Below are 23,402 nucleotides of genomic sequence, written 5' to 3'. Positions count from 1 at the left end.
GTTTCCTTTCGGATTCTGTTATTGTGGTTGTACGAGTATGCCTATTGTGTTCATTGCATTGTAAATTACTGTATGTCTGTACTAATTGCAACTTGTAATTGCATTACGTATAGTTGTATGCAGTATTGTTTATTTCTTGGTAAAAAACTCAGTCAAAGTGAAAAAATGTTTGTTTTGTCTGATGAAAATCGGTCCGGGTTAGCCGGACTTCCGGGTTATCGGAGGTCGACTTATCGGGGTTTCACTGTAATTGGACTTCCTCGCACTAATACCGCACCCTGTATATAATTTTATTTTGAACCATTTATGAAATTAAAGAATAATGTTCGTTTTTGCCAAGAAACTATCAATTGACACCGATTTAGCCTCATTTACCTACAGATAAATGTAACTACATCGTATTAAAATGGAAAACTATGTATCGAGGCGGAGGGTACTCTAAACTATTCAACATTCCTGCGGATAAATTTATACATAAAAACAATTCACAGGAAGTGCGACAACCCAATTAAACTCAGCAAAACACTCGACTCAGACAACGTACGAGATGAGATACTGAAATTATTAGGTGATAATCCATTAAAGCTTTTAAACTGAAATGAAAGTTTACCATGATTCATGAAATTAACTTCCTGCCGAGAGTCTTATACTGGATCTGACAATGAAACGGAATTTAGTAAATTTTATTTTTAGAAAAATATTTTGTTAATACATTAGTAGGGATTAAGATTACAAAAATATTTTTTGAATAAAAATCCGCCAAATTGTTTCCGAATCACTTTTAAACACGTTTGATGCTTTTGACTTTATATATCCCGTTTTCCCGTTACGGGAAACAATACGCCCTGGAAAAACAAAGTATTAAGAGCATTCGTATCGACACACTCTAAAGTTATCAAAGGGTACCTTTATCATTATTATACACGAACAATTTTATTGAGCATGAGAAAGCTGTATTCCCAATAGGTACTGCGTTTTCTCACCACAAAGCAAAAAAAACTTTTTTATTTACATTTATAGAGAAATAGTCAACACTTTACAATTGGAGCATCGTTTGAAGACCGAAATCGAAAAAAGGCCTCATTTGTTGAATAAAAAATAATTATTGTTTCACCAAGACCATGCACCGTGTCGCAAGTCGATGAAATGATGGCAAGAATGCACGAATTGGCCTCTGAATTGCTTTTGCAATCACCGTTTAGTCCCGATCTGACCCTCAGCGACTACCACCTTTTTTCCAGTCTAAAAAAATGCGCTCCGTGGCATGAGATATCGCTCCTATGATGAAGTAATCGCCCTAAAGTGTTACACCTCGTGCAGGAGTGCCCCTAGAGTCGGTGGAGGAACGGAGTAATCTTTTTCCCATAATGTCCCAAGCGAGTTCAATTAGTGAAGATCCGGAGATTTAGGAGGCCGAGACAAAAAATCGACTTGATTGTTTTCAAAATGAGCCAACGTAATTTTGACTATATGTGGTCTCGCATTTACTTTTTGGAAAAGTGAGTTGGGAAGCATTCGTATATAAAGCAGAACATGTAGATCCACCAACTCCTTGTAATGCACGGCTGCCATGTTGCTGATGACCCACAGAACGGAATGTTCTTTTCTTAAGCTTGTGTTTTTCACCATATTTTTAGTGAGCCTACTTAGAAACGCGTGACATAAAAAATATCAATGTTATTATAAACGTTAATGTCCGACTGGTATATTATTTGACAAATAATGACATGATTTCGAAGTCAGTTAAGTATGATATAACGCCCTAGGGCGTTATTTTGAAAAATAACGTCCAAGGGCATTAAATTTAAATAACTAGTTAAATACTGTCAAGTTTACAAATAATAACCTAAGTAAAACTTTGGTTACCACAGTTACGTTACGACTATTGCTAGTAGTAGTTATTTATGTTAGTGTGACCAACTCCAATTCAGTCGAATCCGGGACAAGGCTGAAAAAAAGTACCTGAAATCCGGGACTTTTCAATGAAAATCGGGCCATTTTTTTTTCAGAAGACGATAATTAAAATACAGAAACGAAAAAAATCCACCGTTTTAGTTTTCATAGAACTATAATAATATAATACCACGATATAAAATGCATGCGTTTTGGATGTGGTATTAGTATTACACTCTAGAAATTGTCGAGTTTTTTTTCGTCCCACCAATTCAATTTGATGCGAATTCTTAGAAGAATAACGCATTTAAAATTTCAAAATAGAATTTTACCAAAACGTTGAAAATTCGGATGGCCCGGAAGCCTTGTGCGGGACGCCGGGACACGACTTCGTAATTCGGGCCATGTCCCGGATTTTTCGGACTAGTTGGTCACACTATTTATGTACCAAGTCAGTAAAGTTACTCTTTATCGAACGAGTCTGATATTATTCGCCTCGCTCGCTACGCTCACTCTGCTCATAATATCAGACGAGTTCGATAAAGAGTCTTTACTGCCGTGGTGCATACAAAATTTTATCGCCAATTATAAAAAAACATTAACACTTACTTAATACTTACTGAAGTACATCCTTCGAATGAAAAAAGAGTGTGTGTATTTTGTACGCACGTAAGAAGTTATACTTCTATCATTATGATTTCAACGAAATAAATATAATTTAAACACTTTAATTGTATTTTTATTTATACAGTGCGTCCATAAAGTAACGCATAAATTCGTTATTTCGTAAACCGGTGACTTTAAGGAAAAATCCCGAAACAGGTCGATTTTTATTTTAAATTACGATTTTTTGGCATATATATCATACTAGTGACGTCATCCATCAGGGCGTGATGACGTAAGCGATGATTTTTTAAATGAGAATATGGGTCATGTGATAGCTCATTTGAAAGGGTATTCAATTCTCTATCCAATAATATAAATATTAACATAATTATTTATACAGGGTGTTCAAAAAACATTTTTTTAATTAAAATAAGAGACAAAAAGAAGAATATATGTAATTTATTTAATTCAAAATACATTTTACTACTGTCAGTAAACAGAAAAAAAATTTATTTGACAAATAAACATTGATTTTCGCTTAAACGAAATGTTCAAACTGCCAAGATACAAGAGACGGTAGGTGGCAGCTTTAACATTGAATTTAAGCGAAAAACAATATTTATTTGTCAAATAAACATTTTTTCCCTGTTATCTGACAACAGTAAAACGTTTTTTAAATTAAATAAGTTACATACATTCTTCTTTTTGTCTCAATTATTTTAATTAAAAAAATGTGTTTTTGAACACCTTGTATAGATAATTATGTTAATGTTTATATTATTGAATAGAGAATTGAATACCCTTTCAAATGAGCTATCACGTGACCCCTATTCTCATTTAAAAAAATCATCGATTACGTCATCACGCCCAGATGGATGACGTCACTAGTATGATATATATGCCAAAAAATCAAAATTTAAAAATAAAAATCGACCTGTTTCGGGATTTTTCCTTGATGTCGCCGGTTTACGAAATAATGAATTTATGCGTTACTTTATGGACGCACTGTATATTAAGCTAATTTTAATACTTAAAATAATACCAAAATACAGTTAAATACATACTTAAAAATACAGTTGATAGTTACGTCACTGTTTACGAACTGTATAGCCTTGCCCAGTTGCTTTTCTCTTGATTAATCTTAGAAAATCTAAATAAATATATTTACTAACAAATTATCAGTAAATATCTATCACCGTCCTTTAATGTAATCGAATTAACAAAAACACAATTTCACACATTATTTGCATTAATATCTACCTAACTAAAAGATTTAAGAATTTTTTTAATTTTAGACATAATAAAAATTTCGTATGTCAGTAATGACAGAATGCTTCCGCATGATGGTCGCTTTCGATGTTTAATCGATAGTAGTTGTTATCAATATTGATTACCGAATTACCAATTTTTGTAAAGTTTTGATTTATTTTGTATGAATATAATTGCAAATACTACATAATTTCACTTTTTGACATAAATTTAATTAATAATAATGTAAATTTTGTATAATATTTTTAATAATTAAAGTAAATCAATTTTAAGTTCGCTCAAATAAATAATCGATTACTGTCATCGACCACTTACATTCAATCTCGGTTAATTTGATTAATCGCGGCAGGTAAAGTAAAATTCTTCTTTCAGTACAATAAAGTGTTACTTTATTGCCGCAAATGAGGGCAAATGAGTACAGTAATGAATGACTTAAGTGACTGTTGGCGATGAATGTACTTATTTGAAAACTAATTAATTCAAAATTCATTCAAAGTTTTTGCATATAAAGAATAATTTAGTCGGACATTAAACGTTGAAGGCACCACGGTATTATAGATAATAACCCTTTGGGTCAACGTATATACCTCAAGCGTTATTATCCTTATAATACCCTTGGTGCCTTAATAACTATTCTGGAAAGTCAGCCCTTTTTCAAACGGTTTTTTAATAAAAAATTTGATAAAATGTTGACATTTTTTAAACATATCTTAAAATTGATGTTTTAAAGAATCGCTTGTGATCTGCTATATAGGTACGGCAAAACTTGATTTCTTTACTTTTTATGAGTATTAAAAAAAATGCAATCAAGATTGCAGAAACATGTCAAAATCAGTATATTAAGGGCCAGATTTTATTACTCGGGAGATTTTGCGGTTGCTGAACATGAATACGCCATCAGAATGGATCCCTAGGCCCTAGAGTACCTGGTGACCAGTGTCACTGCTGAGGCACGTCATCTTCTGGAGGTGTGCGGGTTTTCGGCACTAAATTGAAGCAAACAGATTACTTGAGGGTTTTTGGTGTTAGTGAACACGAATATGACATCAGATCAGACCCTCGGAGCATCAAGTGCTCAGGGTGACTACAATTCAGCAACCTCAAAAACCCCTTAAGTAATCTGTTCGCATCATTTTAGTGCCAAAAACCCTCAAAACTTCAGATGACGTGTCTTAGCAGTAACCCTGGGCACCAGGTGCTCAGGGAGTCGGTTCTGATGCCGTATTCATGTTAAGCAACCTCAAAAACCTATGAGTAACAAAATCAGACGTCATCCCGAACACAATGCAAAAATGTGCAGGTCGAGATGTGCTGTGGTTTTTTGCCAGACGTTCAAATCATGAAAAAGCGTTTTACTATTACCTACTCTTATTTTATATTATTTATTCCAAACTATAATTTCAAAGATAGTTATTATCTTTCCTCAATTATTATTTACATACATAATTCGTCCTCGTATTCCAAATGTTTTAAAACATGAATTTGTGAAATCAGTTAGTAGTCAATGTACTTTTGTTGCACTTACATCAGTCATCGCAAATGCTACACCTCAAGTGTCACGTCGACCTCTAAACACATTTAATAAGTACTTATTAAAAAACTAAACGTCGATCTATCGTCTCTGTTTTATCAAAAGATAACGAACAACCTCCACATCGTGACGTAACCAAATTTCAAGATTTTCGATATTAGTGATAAAAGAAACTCGAAAAGTCTGACGGGTTGGCAACCGGCCAGAAACTATTAAAATCTCAAAACCAACATCCTCAAACACCGTTCTATTAATTCTCATTCATGCAGTGACCGTTGGTTGCGTCAAGAACCTTGGGACACACCGCATCGCTGTTTTTGGATCATATCGGGACGGGAAATTTCGTTTTTATGTGTGCGTGTAGTGAACTGAAAATGCAGATGCATAAGTGCTAGTGTTTTGTGTTGAACAATGCTGGTTTCCTTGACGGCAGGTACTCAAGATGCATCGCGGAAGGCCAAGGGTGCGGGGTGGGAGGTCTATCAATGTCAAAGATTGGGAGAAGCAAGGAGAGTTGCTCAAAGAATGGAATGATGGTAAATACTCCTTACTATTACAATATTTCTTAACTTATATCAAATATCGTCTTTGAATAGGTACACTATAATTATTATACAATTATCTGGTAACAAAAGAAAAGATTTTGTGTTTTTTTCGAGGAAAACAAGAACAAATTGAAACGCCAAATAACTAGTTTATTTTGTAATTACGGTTTTGATGTTTCATAAAAGTTTTTCTGAAAAAAAAAACAGTTACAGAACAACAGATAACGTAATAATGAATATTCAAAAAAATATGTTACCGTTTTTTTGGTATTACTTATTTGCTAGCAACGTTTTTGGACTTAAAAATGAAATGGCCTAATTCTTGCATTACTAAGGTCTTTCGACCTAACTATGTAGCTAGTTCCAACTACTTTGGATCTAAAGTTTTCAACCTGATGATGGACTGATTGGTCCGAAAACGTTTGTGTTTCTTGTACTAGTGATGTACCCACTTCAATCCAATTTGGATATTTTTAGATAATTTATTTACCATTTACCTACAAGTGAAGTTTTGTTTCCTTAAGTTTTTTGGACTTATTTTAAAAAAATTGTCTTAAGGTGATACAGTAGCGATCAACAGGTAGCCAAAACGCGTTCCAAGACTGCGGCTGTAATTCTGAATATTTTTTCGAGATATTTAGCACACGTAGTCGTAATATAATAAAGAATGGCGGTACAGAGCCCAATTTGAAAAATATATTAATGTGGAAATTACTCTGTAATTAAATACAATATTAAAAAAACGAGACTGTACCGCCATTAAGAAGAACAAAAAAATACACTTTCTTCAAATAAACTTTTTTATCCGATGCCTAGATTTTGTGTCATTTTGGAACTACTAATGAGATAAAAAATTTTAGTAGTTCCAAAATGACACAAAATCTAGGCATCGGATAAAAAAGTTTATTTGAAGAAAGTGTATTTTTTTGTTCTTCTTAATGGCGGTACAGTCTTGTTTCTTTAATATTGTATTTAATTACAGAGTAATTTCCACATATTAATATATTTTTCAAATTGGGCTCTGTACCGCCATTCTTTATTATATTACGAATACGTGTGCCAAATATCTCGAAAAAATATTCAAAATTACAGCCGCAATCTTGGAACGCGTTTTCGCTACCTGTTGTTCGCTACTGTTTCCTCTTAACCAAAACACTCAAATATTATGAAATATATAGTTCACAGCAACTATCTAAAGATTTATAAAACCGAAATACACCATAAAATGATTACAACAAGTAAATGAATATAAAACGTAACAAATTAATGGCGCTGAGTTTAAACATTACAATGATATGACGTCACGACCAATAAGGGCACATTTTGGGACTGGCCGCTATAATTTGAATTTTGTCTCGATGTTAATCGTCTGTCTTTAGAGGCCAAACGAAAGACAAATACAACTTTTTTTTCTTTGGTATATATTTTAAATTATGTTCTGTTGTGATTTATAGCATCTTCTTCGAATTAAGAAATTTATGCAGGTTCCCTATTTGGCGAATAATTGGAATGAACAGTCTTAATTTAGATTGTCTTAATAATGATGATAGGGAGTATAATGCTCTATTCCACGCAGCAATCCTTGCTGCTGAGACCTCTTTTTCTACGCGATTGTCATCTGTGACTACCGCCTCTAGATATTTAAACACTTTTACTATATTAAAAGAAGGAAGTTAGAATATCTTAGACACATACTGAGAAACGGTACTAAATACAGAATACTGAAGGTAATACTTCAAGGCAAAGTATTCGGAAAGCGAGAAATTGGGAGAAGAAGAATAGCATGGTTAAAGAACCTGCGGAAATGGTTCTCCACAACAACAACTAATATATTTAACGCATCAGTTAAATAAATAATTATAGCCAGAACGATCGCCAATATTCGAAACAAATAGGCACCAAAAGAAGAAGAGACTACTTCGAAGTTGTGGTCATTAATAGTTATGTTCTGCCTAACTCTTGGTCTTGGAGTTTTGGTTACTAGCATGTTCTGCCTAACTCTTAGTCTGGGATTTTTGGTCACTCATTTTTTATAGCATCATCTTCTCTTCATTTATTCGAAGGCCCAGGCTACCCGTTTCTTCCTCGAGTGTGAAAAGACCTCCCTCACGTCTCTTTTAGAATAAGCAACTGAACCTAGATCATCAGCAAAGGCCAACAATAGTTTTGAATCCTCGATTCGCAAATCCCCCTGTCAGCTCAGATGCTATTTTACTTATTACATATTATAAGGCAATAGCAACAGTGATAAGGGGTCCCCTTGTCTAATATTACACTTAGTCTTTCATATTTGTTGTCAGTAATTTAAGACATTTTAAGACAAAGAGCCACATGCGGCTCGCGAGCCACAGTTTGGCCACCCCTGTATCTATTGTAAATTATCAAATATTCTTTTAACCATTCCATAACTTCCACAATTTTTAAAAACTCTGAATACAAGGTATCATATTATGGCCCTCCCTGTTTTCCCATTTATAGTAGCTCTGCTTTCTGAGCTGTAATTTAAGGTTTTATAATGTATTCTGCCGTAGTAGTTATATTATATCTATCACCAAAAGGCAAAAAATATACAGAGTGATCCATTTGAACTAAGAAAGTTTATTAGATTTCCAGAAAAATAGAAGATCGGACAAAAATGTAAATACCAACAGAATATCGGCCGCATCACAAGCTCCTTACACATCAGAATATGTATACAAAAATCGTGCAAGCCGTTTTCGAGATAATTGAGGCGTTCCATACTTAAAACGACACTTGAATGGTACGGATGTACATCGAATGAACTTTTCGGAGCAGCCGTCTCTCAAGTACGAATAGCTAGGATGATTGCCGACCTCCGTCTCGGAGATGACACTTAAAGATACTAAAAACTCACTCGGTATAATAATAATTACAAACGTTTGCTATGACATGTATATATAATTATTTTTTAAATATTCTATTATTATTGGACACTGTTGACACAGTGTGTTAACACATCTAAAAATATAAAGTACATCTGAAAATATATGACAGATTAACAGTAACAATAGCATTAATGTAGTCTTAACAAATTTGACACTTTACTGATAATATAATCATGTGAGTATACTTGTATATCATCTCCAAAATGAAAAAAAGTAATACGTGGTTCGTAACATGTAACGAAAATCTCACAATTAACGATCTCACACATACAAGGAACAGCAGAGCTGAAAAATTAATTTTTTAAAATCCACAAGGAAATTGAATTCCTGTAGCTCACTGTATACCTTGAATTACAAAAAATGTAAAATTAAAAGTTAATTAATTTTCTGTGATTTATAAATTTTATTATAAAACTATTAGTCCAAGTGTTGAGACCACTCCTGAAAAAAATTCTGATTCGGTTTCTTTGTGGCTTCCTATTCAAAAATGTCCCCTTTAAACAAATCTGAAGGGTGCCAGGCGGAATTTTTGGGCAGAAATTGTTTAAACAATTCTTTTTAAACAAATACAAAAGATCACCTTTTTTGACCCGAAGAATATTTTTTTAGATTTTCTGGGTAATTCTAAACAAGAAAGGTATCTTGTGATTTTTCTCAAAAATTTATGGTTTTCGAGTTATAGGCGATTTAAAATCTGAAAAATGCGAAAATACGCATTTTCAAGTCAACTCATATTTAAATTAGTATTTTTGAGGTTGCCAAGTACGTAAATTGTATTATTGTTTAAACATTCATTTTCAAGATTCTGCATACTGATTGCGTCTAACTTTAATTTACACCGTTGTTATTTAATTGTTAATTATGCGTGTCCATCCGATTCTGTTGCCTGTGCGGCGCGCACTATTTCCAAAAGTCTCCTATTTTTCTCCAAATAATATATTTTTAGATTCTTTGGGACATTCTAAATAAAATGCGTATTTTCGCATTTTTCGAATTTTAAATCGCTTATAACTTTCAAACTATAAACTTTTGAGAAAAATGACAAGAAACCTATTTCATTTAGAATGTCCGAAAGAATCTAAAAAATATATTATTTGGAGAAAAGAGATTTTTGGAAATAGTGCGCGCCGCACCGGCAAAACATCGGATGGACACGCATAATTAACAATTAAATATAACAACGGCGTTTAAAGTTACCCTGTCAGTCTGCAGAATCTTGAAAATGAATGTTTAAACTATAATTTAAGTACTTGGTAACCTCAAAAATACTAATTTAAATATGAGTTTTTAAGCCTTGAAAATGCGTATTTTTGCATTTTTCAGATTTTAAATCGCCTATAACTCGAAAACTATACCTTTTTGAAAAAAATCACAAGTTACCTATCTTGTTTAGAATAACCCAAAGAAGCTAAAAAATATTTTTTGGTCAAAAAGGTGACCTTTTGTATTGTTTAAAACATTGTTTAAACAATTTCTGCCCAAAAATTTCGCCCCGCACCCTTCAGATTTATTTAAAGGGGACATTTTTTAATAGGAATCTACGAAGAAATCGAATCAGAAATTTTTTCAGATGGGAGCGGTCTCAACACATAGACTATATAGACATCCGCAATAGAAATAAATGTGTACATTTGTATTAGTATTATATTATAAAAAAATTTATATGCAAAAAAGAAATACAATCCACATTAGAGTTTATAGAACGGAGACAGCTGAGTTGGTGGGGTTATTTACACCCGATGAAAGATACCATACCAGTGAGAAGAGCCTGGGAAGCAAAAATATTTCAAAAAAAGACCAATACAGACATGGGATGAAGTATTCAGAAAAATATTTCGACATCCGATGTGAATATGGAAACGTTAATAAAATTATTTTTTTCAAGTTAAATTGTGGCTTATTTCTCAATAGAATAGTAGCCCAATAAAATTAAAAAAAGTCAAAATGTAAATTCGTACAGGTTGAAACAAATTTTATATCAAAGTTTAGGTGGGTACAAAAGATATTTTCAAGAAAGTATCCAAATCATACAAGGGGATCATTGTTTAAATAATTAAAAAAGGGTCATTTTTGCAAAAAAAATTACTTTTTTAACTACTGAGGTCATTCAATTACTAATCAAGGTTAATAGGATTATTTTCCGTAAAGTTGAAGGGTAAATGTTTCACATAAAACTTACTAAATTAAATTTGACTCCCTCTTTATTTAAATAATTGTATATAAAACTTTAAAAACAAATTTGCAAATAATTATTTTTAGCGTTTTAAATAAACACTATAAAATATCTTTTTTTACAGAAAAAGTTGCGCTATGTTACCAGTATTAAGTAAAAAAAAATGGTCAAAAAATATTTAATATTTTTGAGATATTGAATTTGTTTATTAAATGTTACTATATTTTCAATTGCAAAAACGCGGTTGTTGCCAAAGAAATATTTACCTGAATAAGATCTCATTATTTTGATTTTTATCTATACTTTCGATAAATGTATTTATAAATTCAAATTTCAACGAAGCTCCCCCCTAAAATGGCATTTGAAAATTATTCAAATTTGTTTATATTTTGTTTTTTTAATAACGTCGCGGGGATTAAGTATTTTGAAATACCGTTTCGATAATTGGGTTCCTGGGAATTTTTTACTAATTAATAAAAATTTTTTGTCGTTTTTTCTTCTTCTTTTTTTTTTCTTGGAGTTATATTACTACGGGCCCTTTTAGGGTTAAATTTCATTAAGAATGTCGAATCTGTGAGTTGTAGATTCTAGACATAAAAATATCAAGATTTAACTAAAATCTCTTAAATAAAATGTGGCTACTTACTGAGTTACAAGGTGTTTTATTTAAAAATTTAAAAATTATTGTTACCAAGTACGTTAAAACTATTTGACGTATCCTTATAATACTTGGCAGAAAGTGTGGCTATTATACACCATACTAAATTGTGATTAATAATCGTTTCTAGCTAGTGCCAGAGGCGTACAACAGGGGATAGTGAATGATTAACACTTCCCAAATTCTACGCCACTGAGTGAATTACTATTTTAGCGAAATTTTTCGATTCTCCAATACTTTGTATGTAAATAACTTTATTGGTATCGATAAAGTCATTAGTTTGGAGATTGGAAGTTTAAAATGAATGAATTATTAATGAATCAAAATAACTATGCCGTTTCAATTTTTAACGTCCAATATCTCGAAAACTAATGACTTAATCGTTAGCAGTAAAGAGTATATTATTTACACAGAAAGTATTGGAGAATCAAAAAATTTCGCTAAAATAGTATTTCCCTCAGTGGCGTCGAATTTGTGAAGGGTTAACCATTAAATATCCCCTGCCGTACGCCTCTGGTAGTAGCTTGAAACTTTTATTTATCACAATTTAGTAGACTGTAGAGTACCCACACTTTCTGCCAAGTATGATAAGGATACGTCAAATAGTTTGAAAGTACTTGGTAAAAATAATTTTTAAATAAAACGCCCTGTAACTCAGTAAGTACTCACATTTTATTTAAGTGATTTTAGACCAATCTTAATAGTTTTAGGTCTAGAATCTACAACTTAGAGATTCAACATTCTTAATGAAACTTAACCCTAAAAGGGGCCGTAGTAATATAACTCCAAAAAAAAGATAAGAGGAAAAAAAGACAAAAAAATTGTTAATTGATGAAAAATTCCCAGGAACCCAATTATCGAAACGGTATTTCAAAATATTTAATCCCCGTGACGTTATTAAAAAAACAAGTTATAAACAAATTTGAATAATTTTCAAATGCCATTTTAGGGGGAAGTTTAATCGAAATTTGAATATATCAATACATTTGTCGAAAATATACATAAAAATAAAAATAATAAGGTTTAATACAGGTGAATATTTCTTTGGCAACAACCCCGTTTTTGCAATTGAAAATAGAGTAACATATAATAAACAAATTTAATATCTCAAAAAATATTAAATATTTTTGGAGCAATTTTTTTTAATTAATACTGATAACATAGCGCAACTTCTCCTGTAAAATAATATATTTTATAGTGCTTATTTAAAACGCTAAAAATAATTTTTTGCAAATTTGTTTTTAAATTTTTATGTATAATTATTTAAATAAATAGGGGGTCAAATTTAATTTAGTAAGTCTTATGTAGAGATGTATCAAGTCAAACTAGTTTGATTTTATTCAACAAACTTGACTTGACTTGAAAATCAAACTTTTTTTGTAAAAAAGTTTGACTTGACTTGATTTCGATATCTTTAGGTTTGACTTGAAATCAAACTTCTTCAAACAGTTTGAAGTTTGAATATCATATTGCGCAACGTGTTTATTTCCAATTCTAATTGAGAGGGTACCTACTGACTTTTGTTTTGACTTATTTGGATAGGTCTGAATCTGTACTCTGCTACTCCTCAAATTAGTTTGTAGTTCATATTAAGAAGTATGTGCTTGGCTTGTTTATTACGTTCGTTTTGAAGTGTGTGTTTTGTGAAATAATATCTTCTCTTCTTCTTCTTTTTATATAGACATTACTCTGTCTGTTTTTCAATGCGCCTCCAGTAAGTTGTCATTCCATCTTTTTCGTGGTCTTCCCACTGATCGTCTTCCTATTGGGAAACCGTCTCTCGCCGTCCTTACTACTTTATTTGTTGTCATTCGGCTTATGTGGTCGTTCCATTCTACTCTTCTGCTTTTCGCCCAGTTATTAATGTTGTCCACCTTGCATCTCCTTCGTATATCTGCACTTCTAGCTCTATCCCACAGCGTCTTACCATCGATTTTTCGCAATGTTTTCATCTCTGCTGTTTCTAGCATTCTTTTTGTCCTTTCTGTATCAGGTCGTGTTTTTGCCGCGTATGTCACTATTGGTCTGATGACTGTTTTGTAAATTCTGCCTTTCACTTTTTTTCCGATGTTTTTATTTCTCCATATTGTTTCATTCAGGCAACCTGCGGCTGTGCTTTATTCGCCGGATCTTCCACTTCTGTTTCGAGCTTTCCGTAGCTGCATAGTGTGATGTCTAGATATTTAAAACTCCATGACTTGTTCTATTATTTGACCCTCCAGCTCTAATTTACACCTTATTAGATCTGCTGTTATAACCATGCATTTAGTCTTATTTGGAGAAATTAACATGTTAAATTTTCTAACGGTTATATTAAATTCGTGCAGCATACGTTGTAAATCATCTTCACTTTGAGAGATTAGTATTGCGTCGTCTGCATAGCAGATTATTTTAAGTTGTTTTTCTCCCATTTGGTATCCTTTTTTGTTCTTACTTTTAATAATATCTGAACCTGAATATTTTTCGGCTCAGAACAAGTACCAGATCAAATTGAGTCTGATTGCTAGATATTGTTAGATCTTAGATGTTTAATTAGTCCATTTACTAACTTGTGTTACCCTCCCCCAACTTGCGTTACGTAATACTTTAAAGCTTCCAAAGTAGATTAAATTACACTTGGTATGATAAAAAAACTATCCAACGAATTCTTTGTTTTAATCTAGTGACACTCTAATATAAAAAAGTTATATTGATAAAACGAAACTTACCAGCAAGCAATTCTAAGCATACATACAGGAATCATTTTCAAAAAATTTACCCTATTTGATTATAATCGCTTCCTGTATCAAGATACTTTTAAGTGGCACTCATTGTAATATTAATTTTCTTATCTTAATTAGCAACTAACATGTCAATCTCGACAAAAAGTATATCTACTAAATAAATTATTTTTCAAACTCTTTCAAACTAGTTTGACAAACAGTTTGAATTTTCAAACCTGTACGATTGACCAGTTTGACTTGACTTGAATTATTTGTCAGAAGGATTGACTTGAGTTTGACTTGAAATTAAGTCAAACTCAAGTCAAGTTCAAACATTCAAGTCAAACTTGTGCAACTCTAGTGTTATGTGAAATATTTAGTCTTCAACTTTGCAGAAAACAATCCTGTAGACCTTCATTAGTAACTGAATGACCTCAGCAGTTAAAAAAGTAATTTTTTTTGCAAAAATGACCCTTTTTTAATTATTTAAACAATGATCCCCTTGTATGATTTGGATACTTTTTTGAAAATATCTTTTGTACCCACCTAAACTTTGATATAAAATTTGTTTCAACCTGTACCAATTTACATTTTGATTTACATGTAGTGTAATTTTATTTTACTAGACTATAGTTAATTACAAAAATGCCACAAAGAAATTAATAGCTTCAGAACAATATCAGAAAAATATTGGAGAGAAGAGGAGTAACATGGACAGAAGCAAGGATATGGACACGAAATAGCAAAGATAGGAAGAAATTTGTTAAGATGTAAATTAAACCTTGCATCATGATAGGAGGTTTTTGATTATTTAAAGACATAGAGTCTTTATAGATCATTTTTAGACCAGGGCGCATCTGTAAAAATATTAGTATATTTGGACGTTGAGAGGTGACTCAAATTTTTTTGCAGAAATTGCTTGAAAATAAATCAAATAATAATATTTGAGTTATCCTCCCTCTCAAAAAAGTCCGGAACATTGTTTAAATAATCAAAATGTCAAAAAATTAAGGAAAAATTCGATTTTTTTCTTGGTTTTTTGATTACAACTTTAAAAATATCCATTTCCGAGAAAAGTTGTACTGACATAAAAGTTGCGTAATTAAATTTACTACAACATACAATTGGTTAAAAATTTAAAAGATAGTCACCCTTGTTGCAAAATAGCAATAATTGTGAAAAAAACATACAAAAACAAGTATTCGCATTTTACGTTTTTCAACCATTTGTGCTACACGTAGAACCTTCATATTTCACCCTGTAAAACTTTATGATACAGTAAAACAACCTTGTAAATTTCATTAAGATCGGTTCAATAGATTTTGCAAAATAAATTTTGCAATCCAGCTTTCGTAAAAAAAATTCATTTTTTCAAAATGTTACAGTACTGAAAATAAAGCAGATAGCAAGTTGAAAATTTTTTGCATATATAAGTGTACTGTACCTTTCATTTGCAATTTTGCAAAATTAAAATCGATTAACACCACGGCGTCAGGAATTTTTTTAAATAAACATTAATTATTGGTGCTACGCGCAGGACAGAGGATAGTTTGCTCTGATTGGGCATTCCAATGACCTTTGATCATGATTGATACATTTTAATTTTTATTACATTTCGATATAAATAAATAAATTTGTTTATTGCAAAATAAAAACACATACTCTATCCTTTGAAATAACACATTTATTAGCAAAAACTTTCTTTGTTCATATATTTTAACTTAAATAATAAAAGTTTATTATTTTTAAACATATGCAATTGTTTAAACAATATTTCACAAACGATAATAAAATTAGTTTGATTTTTGTGGAATTAAAATATTAAAATACAACAAAATATAGAGTAAGAAAATAATATATTAGATAAAGATTGGAAGAAATTTTGGTAGAAATCAACTTGTGTGAATCGAAAACCGCTGTCCTGCGCGTAGCACCAAAAATTATTGTTTATTTCAAAAATTTTCTGACGCCGTGGTAATTAATCGATTTTAATTTTGAAAATTGCAAATGAAAGGTACAGTACACTTCTATAAGCAAAAAAAATTTTCAACTTGCTATCTGTTTTATTTCAGTCCTGTAACATTTTGAAGAAATGAATTTTTTTTGCGAAAGCTGGATTGCAAAATTTACTTTGCAAAATCTATTGAACCGATCTTAATGAAATTGACAGTATTGTTTTACTGTATCATAAAGTTTTTTTGGGTGAAATATGAAGGTTCTAAGTGTAGCATAAATGGTTGAAAAACGTAAAATGCGAATACTTGTTTTTGTATGGTTGTTTCGCAATTATTGCTATTTTGCAACAAGGGTGACTATCTTTTAAATTTTTAATCAATTGTATGTTGTAGGAAATTTAATTACGCAACTTTTATGTCAGTACAACTTTTCTCGGAAATGAATACTTTTAAAGTTATAATCAAAAAACGAAGAAAAAAATCGAATTTTTCCTTCAATTTTTGACATTTTGATTATTTAAACAATGTTCCGGACCTTTTTGAGAGGGAGGATAACTCAAATATTATTATTTGAGTTATTTTCAAGCAATTTCTGCAAAAAAATTTGAGTCACCTCTCAACGTCCATCTCAAAACAGATGCGCCCTGGACTATTTGGGAATCTAGTGTGTAGAGTAGAGATGCATGAGAAAATGAAAGCACGGAACGTGTGGTATTATGAAAAGTATTAAAGTTACCAAACAGCGAAATAGAAAGTAGAAAAAAATAATATACAATTTAAAAAATAACAAAAATCGAAGAGAAAACGATAAATGCCAGACAATATAAGTGTTATAAGTGTAGCGATATTGTTAAAAATACGAATGATGAAATTAATAAAAAAATTAATAAGGTAGAAAGAATATGTTAAGTCTGGATCAAAGCCGTAATTGTACCACTTATATAAATCTTCTTCTTCTTCTTATGCAATCCACTAATGGATGTTCGCGATCACGTTTGACCATTTTTCTCTATCCCTTGCAGTATGTATTAGGTCTCCTATGTTTTTTAGTCCTGTCCATTGTTTGACATTACAGAGCCATGACATTTTCTTCCTGCCCACTTCCCTTCTTCCTTCGATCTTTCCTTCAATTAAGGTTTGCAGAAACTGATATCTTTCATTTCTAATTATGTGTCCCAGGTATGCCGTTTTTCTCTGTTTAATTGTGCACATCAGTTGTCGTTCTGTACCAATTCTTCTCAGGATTTCTTCATTTGTTATTCTTGCGGTCCAGGGAACTTTAAGGATTCGTCGATAGATCCACATCTCAAATGCCTCTAGCTTATTCATTGTGTTTATTTTTAAAGTCCATCCTTCCATGCCATATAGGAGCACCGACCATATATAGCATTTTGTGAATCTTAATCTTAGGTTTAGGTCAAAGTCAGAGTTCGTAAAGACGTTTCTGAATTTCATGAATGCACTTCTGGCTCTTTCTATCCGACCTTTAATTTCCATATCCGACATCCAGTCTTCACATAGCCAGGTTCCCAGGTACTTAAACTTTCTTACGCGCTCTACATCTTGGTTGTTATATGCTAGTCTTGCATTTTGATGTTGACATAATTGACGGCTGATTATAAGGAACTTTGTCTTTTTTATGTTGATGCTAAGTCCCATGTTCTCGCTATGCTCTCCAATTTTATTAAGAAGGTTTTGGAGGTCTTCTATATTGTCTGAAGACCGAATCATCCGCATATCGTATATTATTGACCCAGGTACCATTCACTTTGATGCCGCTTTCGCATTCCTCAAGAAGCTTCCTGGAAGATACTTTCTGAATATAGATTGAACAGTAGTGGGGAGAGAATGCATCCCTGTCTTACACCTCTGAGAATTTTTTGAGCTTGCGTTGTTTCATTGTCCACCTTGACGACAGCTGTTTGATTCCAGTAAAGAGCCTCTATGCAACGAATGTCTTTTTGATCTATGTCGAGTTGTTTCAGTATATGTACGAGTTTATGATGTTGTACTCGATCGAAGGCTTTTTCATAATCTATAAAGCACATCATTACATCTTTCCTTTGATCGTAGCAGTTCTGAGCTAGCACTTGGGTTGCAACTAGTGCTTCCCTGGTACCCAGGCCTTTTCGAAATCCAAATTGTGAGCAACCAATAACCTTATCGCATTTTGTGGAGATTCTGTAGTGAAGAACTTTAAGGAATATTTGTAAAGAATGGCTCATCAGACTTATCAGTCGGTGCTCTTGACACTTTGTTGCGTTGTTCTTTTTTGGCAAAGGGATAAAGGTAGATACAAGCCATTGGACAGGGAATTTTCCTTTTTTATAGATTTGGTTGAAAAATCTTTGGAGTATCGTAATTCCCTCTTCATCTAACAATCTGAGTAACTCAACAGGAATTTTATCAGGTCCAACTGCTTTCCCGTCTTTCGAGGTATTTATTGCTCTAGTAATTTCTTCAATTGTGATCTCGGGACCAGATAGGTTGTTAATATCTATCACTTGTTCCTGAACGACTTCTATCTCAGGCCTCTCGTCTGCAAAGAGATTTTTGATGTATTTTTCCCATATGAGTTTCCTCTCTCTATCATCTTGTGCCATTTTTCCTTGTTCATTTTCTAAGTTAGAAAATTTATTTTTTCTGTATATTCCAGCTACCTCCTTTAGTTTCTTATGTAGGTTGTGGTCATCATGTAGTTTTTGTAACTGTTCCATTTCCTCACACTGTTTCTTTAGCCACTTATTTTTTGCCGTTCTTATCTCTCTTCTTATGCGTTGTTGTTGTTCTCGATATTTGTCTCGGTTCCCTTGGTTTTTATGTTTTCTTCTTTCTTCGAACATTGCCAGGATTTCGTCAGTCATCCAACTTTTCTTTTGTAGTTTTTGTTTATAACCTAATTCTTTTTTAACTGTATCCGTCATTGTTTCCTCTATGGCTCTCCATGTGTTATCCAAATTAACTTCTCTTTCTAGTTCTACTTTTGTATTCTTTGTTAGTTCTTTGTTTAATTTCATACTTAATTCTCTTCTGGTATTCTCATCTTTAAGTTTAGCATAGTCTATTGTTGGTTCTGGTTTAGGTCTCCTCATATTAGTGATTTTTATTTTTATTTCTGCTAAGAGAAGGACATGGTCTGATGGAACATCGGCGCCAGGGTATGTACAAGTTCTAGTTATTGATGATCCAAATCTTTTGTTAACCATTATGTAATCGATCTGGTTTCGAACTATACTCTCTAGGCGGTCCGCTGGGGCTTTCCATGTATATAATCGTCTAGGTGGTAGCTTGAACCAGGTATTAGATATTTTCATATCTTCCTCTTGGCAAAATTGATATAGTCGTTCGCCTCGGTCATTTCTCTCTCCCAGGCCGTACGGGCCTATTAAATCGTCGTCTCTGCCTCTCCCTATCTTGGCATTAAAGTCGCCCATTATGAGGTTTACTTCATGTCTCTTCACGTTACTAAGCAGTTGTTTAAGTTCTGCGTAGAACATTTCTATATCTTCTTCTGTTGAGTCCGATGTTGGGGCATAAACCTGAATTATGTTGATATTGACTGGACTGGCTTTCAGTTTGAGTAAGGCCATACGGTCTGAGAGTGGGAAGAACTGTATTACCGATGCAGATAATTTGCTCGTGATTATTATACCTACTCCCTTTCTGTGGTTTTTATCCTGGTTTCCAGAATAGTACATAACTGCCCCTTCGACAGCACACCTTCCTACATCTGGCCACCATGTTTCTGCTATCCCCAAGACATCTATCTTCAATCTCTTTACTTCTTGGATTACGTTAGTCAGCTTCCCAGCTTCATACAAACTTTGCACGTTCCATACGCATATATAAAATTCTTTATATAAAACATACACGTTTATTCTCGTGGTACAGCAATGACATACGTAGTAAATATAGTAGGTACTAGGCATATTAATAAATAAAATTCTGGAAAAAATAGGAAGCTCCGTTATTGCGGAAGATCAACTTTTACCCCAAATTCTATTCTTAGATAATGATTTTTTTATAATAAAGTTATTACGACTCGCTGCGTTATTAGTACCCATTGTTTTAATCTTCTACTAATGATAGAGGCTGTCCTACCAGAAATAAATACAATAAATGAAATATTAGTGATTTCAACCAAGTGAAGAATAACGGCATCTTCAAGAAGAGCTAGAAAATCAGCACATATGTATTTTACACCGGTTTGTAGAGGTAAAAGTATTTTGCTGCTAAATTAACCCAAATATCATTGAAGCATGTTGGTAATTAGCTAATAAAAAATAAATATACGAATCTTTCATTCTACTTTAACAGACTGTTTTCTCCAAATTTATGTACGGATTTTTTAATATGAATTCTTTTTTATTTTTTTAATATGATATTTTAATAACAAAAACCCTCACCACCACATAACAGTAGTGTATGGTTCACAAAACTTGTAGAATGACATAGATATTCCCGAAGCTTTGACCCGGTCACAAGTTTTTTGAGTTTTATGTACCTTATTATCTAAAACCTATGTTTCCTGCAGTAAACTATGTGGGTTTTTTAATTATCTTTGAGCCAAAATGCTCCCTTTTAAAAAATATCTTCGTCTATCAGAAAAAAGTAAAGCATTTTAAACGAAATTTTAGTAACTATTTGAACATGTGTAAAGCTTTAAAATTACGATTTATGAAAGTTGGTTTACTAACTTGTTGCAAAGAAAAATCTAAAAACCTAAGAATTCTTAATTTTCAATAAATCTTATAAACTATTGTCAAACATGTACTTACAACCTTGATATTGCATGGAAAGTTGGATCTTCAAATTGTTTATCCCAAACAACCTTTTTTGTATTATGTCACAAGAAATTAACTTACAATGATTCTACGGGTATCATAAGCAACGGTGAGTTATGCTGCCAAAAAAAATTAAGTCGGAAATGAAAAAAACCATTTACAACAGAGTAAAACGTTATTGCCAAAACATTGCAATTTGTTACTTAACAACAATTTTAATACCTTTTTTGATTTTGACCGGGGAAAAATTATTTCTTCACATTCGAAAAGCTGGTATTATTTCACAATTCAAAACAAATTGTCAGCTTTCCAAATATGAATAACTAATTTTCCTCGAGCAATAAAAAAAAGTTAGATGAAATTTTTCAATCCTCATATAGGTCTGGATCCCGCGTATGCAAAAAAAGTTGATTAATAGCAAGCTGAAATTTTGTTAATAGCTTAAGGGTGTCTAGTCGGGTAAACTTTGATATATGCCAACACTGGAACAGGGGAAGTTTTAACTGTGGAACAGATTAAAAATTTGGAACGGTCACACCACGAAAACGGCACATTTATTTTGTCCGACAGAACAGACTTAAACTCTCCGAACAGAGATTAAACTCTCATGCAAAAATCAGACTGCTATTTATCACCTGTCATAATTCCTGTCATTTATTCTACATGTTCCACTCATTAAAACGCCCATTTGGTGATAAATAGCAGTCTGATTTTTGCATGATAGTTTAATCTCTGTTCGGAGAGTTTAAGTCTGTTCTGTCGGACAAAATACATGTGTAGTTTTCGTGGTGTGACCGTTCCAAGTTTTTAACCTGTTCCACAGTTAAAACTGCCCCTGTTCCAGTGTTCGCATATATCAAAGTTTATCCGACTAGACACCCTTAAGCTATTAACAAATTTTCAGCTTGCTATTAATCAACTTTTTTTTCATACGCGGGATCCAGACCTAATAGCAACATTAATAATATTGAAAATATTAAAAATATTACTAAAAGATTTTTAAATTGAAAAACTTATTGGTACATTTTCCTGGTGACACCTCCAAGGCTTCTACAATTTGCAAGCCAAATGGATGCTGCAGTGAAGACAAAGGGAAGGAATTCTACACTATGCAATTCACATCCCCGTCTGCAGCTTAGTAAAGTTCCAACGGAAAATGCACCTAGTTACTCTACGGAGTAATACGAATATAAAATAAAAATGTATACCATTTTTATTTAGTTGCAATGCGAAGGCAAAACAGTCTTACTTTTCAATTAGAATACGGAGTGCAATCCAGCTCTCTGAATCGCGATTTTCGATTCTTATTGGGATCTCATCGGAGAGAGCGCAGGCTTGTTCTCCATATCCTAACTGACGTTTTCCGTTGGAACTTTACCAAGCTGCAGACGGGGGCTGTGAATTGCATAGTGTAGAATTCCTTCCCTTTGTCTTCACTGCAGCATCCATTTGGCTTGCAAATTGTAGAAGCCTTGGAGGTGTCACCAGGAAAATGTACCTATAAGGATTGAAAAACGTCATCTTTCAATTGCCAGATGACGCTAGTCACCTACTCTACTTGTTTCAGTTGCAATGTGTGGGAAAAGCTCTCGGTGCTGGTCAGTTAGGATATGGAGAACAAACCTGCGCTCTCTTCGATGAGATTCCAATAAGAATCGAAAATAGCGATTCAGAGAGCTGGATTGCACTCCGTATTCTAATTGAAATGTAAGATTGTTTTGCCTTCGCATTGCAACTGAATAAAAATGGTATATATTTTTATTTTTTTATTAAAAAAAAAGTTATTCAAATTGTTTATATGCAAAAAATTGCAACGTTTTTGCAATGTTGGAAATGTGTTTTTTCCTTTTTAAATTTTTTTTATAGAATAACTCTCCCTTTTGGTTATGGCACCTGACACGAATTTTTGTGACAAACCCTGTCAACTCAATAATGTATCCTCCACAAATACCGAGATTTGTACAGTGCATATTTATGTATTATGTACTCCACTTCCAGCTTTAAATTAACATTTTATTTTTCTTTTCTCTTCGAATCAGAGCATTTTTTGTGTATGCAGGATCGCCATGTATTAATAGATGAGTTCATAATAATGTGATGTGTCTTTTGGTCCCTAGTTCGTAAAAAAAACGTTCAATTTCATTACAGTAGTATATTGACTTGTTTATAGTTTCGAATAATTGTAAACAAACATATAACAATTCAGACATGCTGACCCAACTCTGCTGAAAATGATAACAATGCCGGATTCAAAGATGTTATATAAGACAAGCCATGATTTCTGCAATGTCAATTTGTATATCGTCGTCATGGATGTGAAGAGAGCTAACCCACATTTTCTCAAAAATGAGTTAACTGCAGCATTGCGATCAAAAAGATA

At 32.6% G+C, this 23,402-nt stretch overlaps 1 protein-coding gene across 4 annotated transcripts in view; it reads left to right on the top strand.

Annotated features, from left to right (window-relative positions):
- Window positions 1-23,402, top strand: part of LOC114338747 (trafficking kinesin-binding protein milt) — a 318,823-nt gene that overhangs the window by 99,740 nt on the left and 195,681 nt on the right. Inside the window, exon 1 of one of the 4 annotated variants that reach the window (XM_050647316.1) lies at window positions 5,422-5,835. The exons of 2 other annotated variants lie outside the window; for them this stretch is intronic. In XM_050647316.1, coding sequence (XP_050503273.1) covers window positions 5,742-5,835 — 94 coding nt within the window. In that variant the 5' untranslated portion in view covers window positions 5,422-5,741. Of the gene's footprint in view, window positions 1-5,421; window positions 5,836-23,402 lie in introns of those variants that run through there. One more of the 4 variants, XM_050647315.1, reaches the window with a different exon arrangement.

This window comes from Diabrotica virgifera, chromosome 3, assembly GCF_917563875.1.
Source record: "Diabrotica virgifera virgifera chromosome 3, PGI_DIABVI_V3a".
NCBI classification, from domain to species: Eukaryota; Metazoa; Arthropoda; class Insecta; order Coleoptera; family Chrysomelidae; genus Diabrotica; species Diabrotica virgifera.
The sequence above is the reverse complement of the archived record's forward strand: the minus strand, read 5'-3'. Positions and strand labels throughout refer to the sequence as shown.